Genomic DNA, 11150 nt, shown 5'->3' with positions numbered 1-11150 from the left:
AAAAAAAAAAAAAACAAATGGTCTACAGCAAATGTAGGACTTAAAATCCAAAGAGCATCATGGAGCCTGATAAAATACCTGCCTTGTCTACCTGTCCAGGAGGCATGGGGTGCAAGAGTGGGGGGCCATCTCTCTCTAGCCCATCAACCGACTCAGAAGCTTGTGCTCATTCTAAACCCTCTCCAACACCTCATGTCCTTATCTCTCACCTCTGTCAATTTTGCCTGTCTGTGGGTCTCTCTGTTGAGCCCCCTCCATGTGACCTCTCAAGACCAGACTTGTCCCCTGCCACAGCCTCCTTTCTGCTCTCGTTTCATTCAATGTCTCACCCACCCCCAACTCAGCCCTTCTTCTAGAAGACCCTGGAAAAACAGAAATCTCATCACATCGCCCTGCACAGAAACCATCCATGAACAATAACAGCAATATGTTTATCATTGTTAAGGCTGAACGGTGGGAACATGGGGGTTTACTTTATTAACGCTACACTTTTGTGTGTTTGAAATTTTTCATAATGAAACAAATACTCACCAGCCTTCTAGGTATCTCAGGATACAGTTCCCAGTCCCCAGACTGGCATTTAAGGTCCCTCAGGATTGGCCCCTGCCCCATTTTTTCAGCTCACCTCCTGACACTCACCATGCTGCAGCCTCTCTTGTCACCCAGCTCCCTATGGAAGCCTTATCTCTGTCACTGTGTCTCCTTCTTGCAGAACATGTTTTCCTTCGTTCCTGCCTAGAAAAAGTTTCCCCATCTCTTGGAAACCAGATGCAAATGACCCCTGGAGTGGGATATGGGATACCTTCCCAGGCCTGGCCCTCCATTTCTTATTGGGGGGTTTTGGGGGAACATGCCTATGCCCTGGTATCTGCCCAGGCATGACACAGAGCAAACACTCGATATATGTTTGGGAGAGACCAGAAAGTCTTGGTTCATAAAGCAGGTGCAACATTTATTTGAACTTGAGCAAGTAGGGTAATCACTCTTTGTCTCTATAAAATGAAGATAATAGCACTACTTATCTCATGAGGCTGAAGTAAGGATTCCGTGGTGTTTTCCGGGTAAACGGCTTAACACAGTACCACAGTACCTGGGGGGGGGGGGGTGTAGACTTATAGATAGACTTCAATCAAATAATATAGTGGCTAATTAAGCAGCTTCTTTTCAACGAGATGTTCCCCAAATTCACAGGAAGGAAACTACTGTTTAGCCCTTGCTGGGAGCTAGAAAAAACTGTGGGAAATTGGTGACCACAAAGTCAGAATCCCTCTCTAGGGCCCAGGGGTGGTTCTTACTTTAGGGGAGTGGAGATGAGGGGGGCTCTTCAAAGGTCGTGGCTCGAGGATCGGGCCCAGGTTTCTGCTCCTGTTTGGAAGAACCGTGCAGGTCTGTAGCCGGGGTGTGACCCGAAATCCGGCGTTGGGGGGACGGGGGGCAGGAAGGCACAGGTTTGCACGAAAATCCGACGCGGCGACAATCCCCAGTCTGTGAGCTGTTGGCGAGTTCAGGCCGCCCCGGTGGGGCCGCGGGGTGAGAAGATGGGAGCGGGGTCCGCGGCGGCGCCCCCCACCCGCCAGCCCCGCTCCTCCTGGCGCGCGCGGCCTCGTGCGTCACCGGCGAGGGCGGGGGCCGAGGGGAGGGGGGCGCCGCAAGGTGAGGGCCCCGCGCCGCCTTAAGACGCCGTGCGCCCCCGTCGCCGCTGCTCAGAGCTTGCAGCGCAGCGCGCGGGCCGGACGTGTGGGCTCAGGCGCCCCGCTCCCTCCGCGCCCCGCGTCCGCCGCGAGCTCCCAGCCGCCGGCGCCTCGGGAGGCAGCCCGGACGATCGCGGCGAGTCCCGAAGGGAGCGGCACGCAGCTCCCGCGGTGCGAAGCCTCAGCCAGCAACAGGTAAGCGGCCTGGCTCCGCTCCCAGAGCCGCGGCCCCCACGCCTGCCTGGCCCTGGACGCCCGCTCAGCCGCGGCCCGACGGCAGCCGCGCTGGGGCGCGCCGAGCCCCCCGTGCGTCCCGCTCGTCTGCCCGCGGCCCTCGCCTTTGCCCTCGCACTTATCGCGCGCGGCCCCCAGCTCTCCCCTTGCTCCCCATCCCCTCTTTTTTAGTCTCTCTTCGATTTTTCAATCTCCGTCTCTTCCTGCCTCTCATTAGCCTGCTGTCTCTCATTCGTTCTCTCCATCCCTCTTCCCGGCATTTTCTGTGCCTCTCAGGGTGGTTGTCATCCTGTCTCTGTCTCTCGTTCTCTTTCTGTCTCTCCGGGTCTCTCCCCACGCCCCAATTCTCTTTCTCTCCCTGCCTCCCAGTATCTCCCGCCCTGCGTCTCTAAACTCTCCCACCAGCCCGGCACCCCTGCCTCCTCTCCTGCTCTCCTCGACCTCCCCTTCCCCACCTCCGTGGCCAACCAGGAGAGATCCCAGACGGGCTGGAAGATACCGGGAGGGGGCCGAATTGCGAGGGGGTCGCAGGAGACATCCTCCCTGCATCCAGCTGCCGCTGCGCCGCTGAGAAACTAGGAGATTTATCCGCCAGAGCCCCGGTAGCCAGGGCGGCAGCTGGTTTCCATGGCAAAATAGTCAACCCAGAGATAGAGATTGGAGAGAGATCCGGCCAGAGAAAAACCGAGGGGAGGGATCGTCGGAGAGACACGGAGAGACACAGAGATACACGCACTGAAACGTACAAAGAAAGTATTCTGAGAGAGTCCCGGGGACAGAGGGAGAGGCAGAGAACCCGGCTCTGTAAGCGCACGCGCTAGCGAGATAGCCTGAGCCACGAGAAACAGTGACAACCGGGAGAGACAGCAGTAGATCTTCAGAGGCAGCAGCGAGAGACGGGCGGGCAGCGACAGAGAGGGAACTTAGTGCGCGGAGACACAGAAGCCGCAGGGAGACACGCGGGAGACAGAGGGAGACGCGGAAGCGCGAGACGCGAGGAGCCACGGAGACCGACAGGGACACGCAGGCGGCGAGGCATACTGAACAGGTGCACTGGGGACCCACAGAGATTGTCAGGCAGATGGGCTGTGACAGGGAGACACGAAGCTGCACCGGGAAAAGACTGAGGAGCGCACGTACTAGCAAGCGACACAGACCGTGACAGGCAGAGACAGAGAAATGGGAGCGCACCAGCCAGAGACGGAGGGAGAGATGAGGACAAGACCGGGAGATGGGCTGGGAGGGACAGAGAGAGAGGTCCGCACACACCCACAGACAAGGTGCGCTGGCGAGAGAGTAACTGGGCGGGGGTGGGGGGGTGGTCAGAGGGGAAGCTGAGTCCGAGAAACTGGCTGAGACCTGGAGGAACAGACAGGAGTAACAAGGAGACAGAGCGGCTGGAGAGAGAATGACAGACTGAGTACGACAGTGCGCACGTGTTAGCGAGAGACTGGGAAGGAGAGACAAGACAGAGTGAGAGACCCGGGCGAGAGAGTTGGAGAAAAACGGTGAGACTCAGCCACACGCCCCAAGAGACACAGGACAAGTGCCCTAGTAAGGGACACTGGGGAGAGACAAAACGACACGTAAACAGGCAGAGACAGTGCGCGGGCATAAGACAGCGCACGCGCATGCGCCAGCCGAGAGATCGCTGGAGAGACGCAGAGACAATGGGGAAGAGATGCAGAGCGCGCACACCCACGGGAGGGGCGGGTGCGGGGGACCCCGAGACCCCGAGAGAGCGAGGCTGAGGGACCCGAGGGGGAGGGGGACGGGAAAGAGAAGGTTCGGAAAAACTGCCCTCCCGCGGACCCGGGCCACGCGGGAGGTGGGGGGGGTCCGGTGCGGGGGGGGGGGCGGGAAGTCCCCGAAGCGGCCCCCCCACCCCTGGGCGGGGTGACTAACCCGGCCCGGGTGTTTCTTTCTTCCCCAGCACAGGCACGACTACGGTCAGTGCACCCCCTCGCCACCCGCCCTCCGTCACCATGACATCCACCTGCCCCAATAACACCCGGGAGAGCAACAGCAGCCACACGTGCATGCCCCTTTCCAAAATGCCCATCAGCCTGGCTCACGGCATCATCCGCTCGAGCGTGCTGCTCGTCTTCCTCACCGCCTCCTTCGTCGGCAACATTGTGCTGGCGCTCGTGTTGCAGCGCAAGCCGCAGCTGCTGCAGGTCACCAACCGCTTCATCTTTAACCTCCTCGTCACTGACCTGCTGCAGATTTCACTCGTGGCCCCCTGGGTGGTGGCCACTTCCGTGCCTCTCTTCTGGCCCCTCAACAGCCACTTCTGTACAGCCCTGGTGAGCCTTACTCACCTGTTCGCCTTTGCCAGCGTCAACACCATCGTGGTGGTATCCGTGGATCGCTACCTGTCCATCATCCACCCTCTCTCCTACCCGGCTAAGATGACCCCGCGCCGGGGTTACATGCTCCTCTACGGAACCTGGATCGTGGCCATCCTGCAGAGCACCCCCCCACTTTACGGTTGGGGCCAGGCTGCCTTCGACCAGCGCAATGCCCTCTGCTCCATGATCTGGGGGGCCAGCCCCAGCTACACCATCCTCAGCGTCGTGTCCTTCATCATCATTCCACTGGTTGTCATGATTGCCTGCTACTCCGTGGTGTTTGGTGCAGCGCGGCGGCAGCATGCTCTGCTGTACAACGTCAAGAGCCACAGCCTGGAGGTTCGAGCCAAGGACCGTGTGGAGAATGAGGTTGAAGAGGGAAAGAGGAAGGATGCGTTCCATGGCCAGGACAGAGGTGAGGTCAAGGCCAAGGAGGGCAGCGTGGAGGCAGAGACAGGCAGCATGCATGCCCAGAACGGGAGCATGGACAGCAGTGCTGGTAGTGCAGCGGCCAAGGGCAGCAAGGAGGTTGGAGAGAGCAGCTTGGTGTTGGGCAAAGGCAGCGTGGAGGGCAAGGACGAAGGCACCGGACCTGCCAGCAGCAGGAAGGCAGACAAGGGCCGCGTCGAGGTCAGCCAGTGCAACATTGACTTAGGTGAAGATGATGTGGAGTTTGGTGAGGATGACATCAATTTCAGTGAGGATGACATCGAGGCAGTGAACATTCCAGAAAGTCTCCCGCCCAGCCGGCGGAACAGCACCAGCGACCCTCCTCTGCCCAGGTGTTATCAGTGCAAAGCGGCGAAAGTGATCTTCCTCATCATTTTCTCCTACGTGCTGTCTCTGGGGCCCTACTGCTTTCTAGCAGTTCTGGCCGTGTGGGTGGATGTCCAAACAAAAGTACCCCAGTGGGTAATCACCATAATAATCTGGCTTTTCTTCCTGCAGTGCTGCATCCACCCCTACATCTATGGCTACATGCACAAGACCATCAAGAAGGAAATCCAGGATATGCTAAAGAAGTTCTTCTGCAAGGAAAAGCCCCCCAAAGAAGACAGCCACCCCGACCTGCCCGGAACAGAAGCAGGTACAGAGGGTGGGACTGGAGGCAAGATTGTCCCCTCTCATGATTCTGCCACTTCGCCTTGAAGTTAGTTCGAAGGCAAAACTTGGACTGTGCACAGTGCAGAAATGGGAACAGCTTTGTTTGACGTGGACCACCCCCAATCCCGGTAACACCAACCCATACCATTTCAGGCACAGGCCTTGCACACATCCTTCTCACCACAAGATAGAGAAATATATGGAAGAGGTAGGAACTGGAGTCTTCCCTGACAGGTGTGCCCCTCAAAGCCCAGACTTGAGGATTCTGACTGAGATATCCCCCCGAAAAATTATTAGGCTCTAAATTTCTTAAAGCAACAAGGGATATCCACTTTGGACCTATGTCTGTCTCCCCAGAGCTACAGCATTTCAGCTTTTGCTCTGGGGAAGAAGGAAGATGATGCCGGACTTTTAGGCCCTCGGGTCAAGAGATTATGGAAAAGGGCTACAGTCTGTGTTTAACTGAAAGAAAAGCAGTGGACCAAATCATTCATGGAGCCCAAGAAGCAGAACCCAACTGACTGATCAATGCATGAGCCAAGATCTGAACTCAAGAGACCCACAATCTGGTGTAAAGACTATTATGGAAACTAAGTCAAAGGGCATCGAGTAGTTAAAATACCAAGGTTTCTAGATCCTTTAAAGGGATCTGGAAAAGCAGAAGAGGATATTAGGGCATGTTTGAAATGGGAAGGTAGTCCAAGGGAAAGGTTAGAGAAATAACACACATCCATGAGGCTAAACAGTTGGCTTTTTTCTGTAAAACCCTGAGTTTATGCAGGGGCTAGGACCCATGCCATTCCATGCAAATGGAAAATTGTCAATTGACACTAAAACTGTTTTCTGTATCCTATTCAAATTAACAGTGGGACAGAAATCGTGCCACTAATTTTACAATTTTCCCTTTGTGATTGCTCAAAAGAATCCTCCAAATATCCTCTGTCAGTCACTTATTGGGGGGGGGGGGGGAGGAAGCGTTCCCAAATAGGCCTTTTTGGTCAAACAGTATTTCCAGAAAAAAAAAAAAAAAAAACAATGCAACTAGGTGTGGCCGAAAGAGTTTACAAAACTCACACTGCCAATCAAGAGGGATGTGCTCATCAGAAATCTCGCTTGTGCCCATGGGATCTCAGACAAGAAATACGACCTCCACATGGGAACAAGTAAGGCAAGCTAAACATTTTTCCTCCCTCCAGGCACTCCCATGTGTCTTTTCCACCTGTGGCCCTCTCTAAAACCTTTAAGCTCCCTGCAGATGTGGAAGAGAAATACAAGAGAGTCATAAATAGCAGAGAGGGTGGTTTTGCAATACCTGGCAAGCATCCGACCTATTTCAAACGATCCTAAACTCGAAGCATTCAGGTCAGGCACATCCTAATTACTGCTATTGAAATACATTGCTTTGGGAAAGATTTTTCAATATCTGAATTATCCCCAGGGTCAATAAAGAGGAAGGGCTTTTCTTATCTCAAACCCCAAAATCATTTTGGGTCAGGATCTACCTATGTATTTCTGAGGGCACAGACCTCATCGACATGACCAATTTCACATAGACCCCCCACACACACACACAAATGGCCAAGACAGTGTTTTCAATCCTCCTGAAGATCAAATCAAAGCAACTCCATGGCTGGTCACCTGTTCATGCAGAAATCTTACCTTATGGTGGGTGGAGGGAGCAGAGGGGGTATTTGGTTGAGAAATGGTTCATCAGGTGGTTGTACATAAAGATAGCCATATTCAGAATTTAGCCTCATCCTTGTGTGATTGCCATGTCTATATTATAACTCAAACTTCACTCATGTAAATGCCCAGCTCATTGAACTCTTTTCTTTATCTCTTCCTCCTCACAGATTCCAACATGAGCTTCTCAAGGGGGAGAGGTAAATAGCAGTGCATGTGGGCTGTGAATCAGTCTACATGGAAGTTTGGGATCGCCATGTTGAGAATTTAGGGAAGGAGAGGGGTATAGATGCAGACAGTATTGAGCTGGCCTGTCAACTCAGTATGTCAGTGAAAATCTTATCCGTTCCAACCTTGTTACCCTGGAGCATGTGGTCACTCAGACAAGACATGTGGGCTGACATTTCTGCTTGCCCTACCATTTATTTTTCTACTAAAATGTGTAAAGTGAATTAATAGTCATAAATTTATTATACTGATTTATTGCCAAACTCTTATATTGACCTGTTGTCAGAGGATATCTGGGTGGAGAAGTGGCCTGGGTAGCCAGTCCCCTTCTGAGGGGAGGGGTATTATTGCCTGGAAGATCTGTCATGGTCAAAACAGTTCAAAGTAGCGATATCCTGTCCTTTGAGCAGACCTGCTTACCTGGGTAAGAAAGAGAATTTCAAACAGAAGTGTCTCCAAATACTTTGTTGAAACTGAACTTCTTGTTTTATTTTTAAAGCTCAACCCATTCAAAGCGTAACAGAGAAAATTGCCAAATCCCCAAATCAAAATGGAGCCAGAACCCGTATGCGTGTGGTAAGTTCACTTAACAGCACACACAACATTCTCTGGGGCACCAAGACTCACCCAATTCCTTGATAAAATTCCTCTTTTCCCATGTTTCAGTCATTGTCCGTATTTACAGCAAATTGGATTTTTCAAAGGTGAAAATGTTTTGAAAATAGGAGACTGGAAAAGAGGACCTTTAAATTCAGAGTACTCTGCTTTGCTGACATTTCCTACTTAATGAACAATAGGGCCTCTAGTTAGCTTGAGTTAGTGACTGCTTCAAATTTTGTGCTATTTTGAATAAAACACTATCAACTTAATGAGGTTTTACTGCACATACTGTTTTGTCATTGAAAAATCCAAAAGCACACAAAAAAGTCATCATTAGCCTCACAGATCCTCATGTGCAATCGTTTTCCCTAAATGTTTTTAAAAGAGGTATTCTTTTGCCAAGGCCACTTCATATGTGCAGTAAAAATCCCATTAAAGTACAGGGGCCAGACAAACCAGGCTTTGAAATGATGTGATTTCCAATTTAATGATTTCCTTATTTAAAAATAATAAAGCATCTAGTTTGCCAAGGAGTCGCAGGTGCTTTCACTAACACACCAATTTCAAAAAGCTTGGGAAGGCAGTAATAAGGAGCAAGCCTTGGGCTTCTATGGCTTCTGTGATTCAAGGGTCCATCTTCTGAAGGCATGAAGGCACCACAAGTCAAGTCGCAGCTCCCTGCCTACCTCTTGCTATCAGGCTCCTCCTCCCCTTTCCCTGATGCCCCTCCAGGAAGCTCTGTGTGCTCACCTCCTTCATTGGTTCCCCCACACACCACCCTGCACCCAGAGCTGACAGATTCACAGGGAAGGAGAGAACTGAATGGTAGGAGTGACCAGCAGTCAAAAGTATTTTTCTGTCTCCTCCCCAACTCCAATCCAGTTTAGAGATGATGAGATACCAACCTCAAATTCAACAGGTAAGGAAAAGTTCCATCTTATAACTTAGGAGGAGATAGTCCCCTCGTTTCTTACCCCAAAAGCAACCAACACAACCCATCTTTGGGGACACATCCAATCCTGTAGATACTGTCCACTTATGGCAGAAAAAAAAAACCATTAAAAAGTCTTTTACCTATAAAATTATAAGGTGCCTAACATTGCCTTATTTTATACGTAATTAGCCAATTAAGCTAAAGGTACTTCAAAAGATTTTTTCATACTACCTTGAAGAATAATTTACAAGATTAAACTAGGCATTCTTAGATTTTGCCAAAATGCTCTTAAAAATGTCTGAAACATAGCATTTGGAAGAGAAGAATTATGCATCAGCTGGTAATTGGAACACTCCAAAATAAAAAAAAAAAAAAAACCCTCCTCAGAGGTTGTGGGGATGAAACACATAGAATCACAATTTAAACTACTGAACTGTTTTTTTTTCTCTCTCTCTCTCTCTCTCACAACCTCCCTCCCCCATATTTTGAGGGGAAAAAATCAAAAGAAGTGTTTTCCCCTTGTAATGTTTTATGCTGTGTTCCTCTTTAAGACAAACCCCATGCTGTCAAGAGAGGCTTCTCTAAGCAAAATGTCTTTTCCTTCTAGAGCACACAAAAGATTAAAGGAACAGTTGGCTGCCAGCCAGTTACCAAGATAAGGAGAGAAAATCTGGTCAGTCATGGCTTTTAACCCTCTCCCTCCTTATCTCCATCTTTCTCATTTTCTATGGACTGGACAGGTGCTCTTGAGCCCCTCCCAGCTCAGACAGGAGGAAATCAGAGCAGTGAGCTACAAACGGCAGACCATAGCCTAAACCTTGAAAAGAAAAGAAGCCCTTGTCAGAAATTCTTTCCAGTTACTTACAAAACAAGCTCTTCCTCTATGGCAAGTGCCCAGCTTGCTTACAGCAGTCTTCTGCTAAAAGCAACAAGACTGGCTGGAGGAAGAGGTAGGAAAGTGAAAATTCACAGAACTTGACCACTGACTGCCATGTCACTGGCAAGTTCACTGCTCTTTGGTAAATAGAAGAATCCTCCAGGTAAATGAGGATTGCCAATAGGAGTCAAACGTTCCCATCATTGCTTCCCAAAGCTCCTAGATCTCAAAGTACATACACCAAGAGGAAACCACGTAATTTCTACACTCACAAGAGGCTCGCTATGTTTGAGGATTTATTACTGGATCTCCCTTGTTCCAAAATGTAGTCGAAAACGAGATTGGTTTTAGTTTGGTGCTTTAAAGTTGAACGGATTCCCCCCTGCTTCATCTGTGTTACAACTTTAATGTTAAAAATGTGATATTTTTATCTGTTTCAGTGGTGTGTTCCTTTCTATAGTAGTTCTCCTAAATGTAAGCTGTAACTGTATATAAAATACCAGTGTTCTTGGCGGTAAGGTGCTAGTTATTAGACTGTATGTGTTCATAGATAGTGTCATCCTCAAAAATGGATAGTACGTCCATGTAAAGTTAATAAAATGCATGCAGAATTCTATGTGTGACCCACACCTTGGTCAGTTTCTGATGTAAAACATAGTACATTCGTTTTTAAAATTTCAGTTTTAAAGTGTATACTACAGGCTGTATAAGATGGCTCCAAGGTGAGGTGGCAGGTACAGGTGCCTTTCATTCCTTAAATCTCTGGTAGTCTCTGACAGGTGAGAACTTATCCTGGTCCAATTGATCACTAGTGTGAATTAATCATCTTAGCTGAAGTCCTCGATGGCAGTTCTCCACAACACGGTTGGCACTGGTATGCCTGTTGTCCATTAGCTGAATGTACAGAATGTAAAATAAAAAAAGACAATCCTTTCCCCCTCAAAGAGCAAAGACCCCAGGATAGGCTATTGGAGTCCTGTTCACAGGATAAAAAAAAAAATACTGTACTCTCAAGACCCAACTAGTCCCTGACTGTGAACTGACAGGATGCATATTTAGCAGATCTATATTGTGACAATCCCTCCCCTCCTAGAGCAGCACCCAAAACCAGAAAAAGACTGCTCTCAAGTTTTCCTTTGATCGGTTGCCTGAGAGATGAGAGAGAGCACGGACAGGTAAATAAAGTAGTGGGGCTCCTCCAGGGGTCACGGCTAAGGTGTTTGAGAATATCACAGTCATCTCTCAACAGCATTTGCATCAGACAAAGAGAACTATGAGTTAATTATATTTTAAGAACAAAAACATTAAAATAGAAGACTATGTATATACGTATACCCTCATTGAGTAACTTCTAAAACTGCCTCTATAACCAAATTTTAAGTGCTGCTTTGAGACTGAAAACAATAGATACTTTCAGTCAAAAACAGTCCTCTTTAATCTGTTCGATT

General features: G+C 49.8%; 1 protein-coding gene across 1 annotated transcript; it reads left to right on the top strand.

Moving 5' to 3' along the window:
* Positions 1-3910: 3910 nt before the first annotated feature.
* GPR101 (G protein-coupled receptor 101) lies at positions 3911-5425 on the top strand. Its single transcript, XM_041740660.1, has one exon. The coding sequence runs from the start codon at positions 3911-3913 to the stop codon at positions 5423-5425; it is 1515 nt and encodes a 504-aa protein (XP_041596594.1).
* The last annotated feature ends 5725 nt before the right edge of the window (positions 5426-11150 follow it).

Source organism: Vulpes lagopus, chromosome X (assembly GCF_018345385.1).
Source record: "Vulpes lagopus strain Blue_001 chromosome X, ASM1834538v1, whole genome shotgun sequence".
NCBI classification, from domain to species: domain Eukaryota; kingdom Metazoa; phylum Chordata; class Mammalia; order Carnivora; family Canidae; genus Vulpes; species Vulpes lagopus.
Note: the sequence above shows the minus strand (reverse complement) of the source record. Positions and strands in the feature narration are given on the sequence as shown.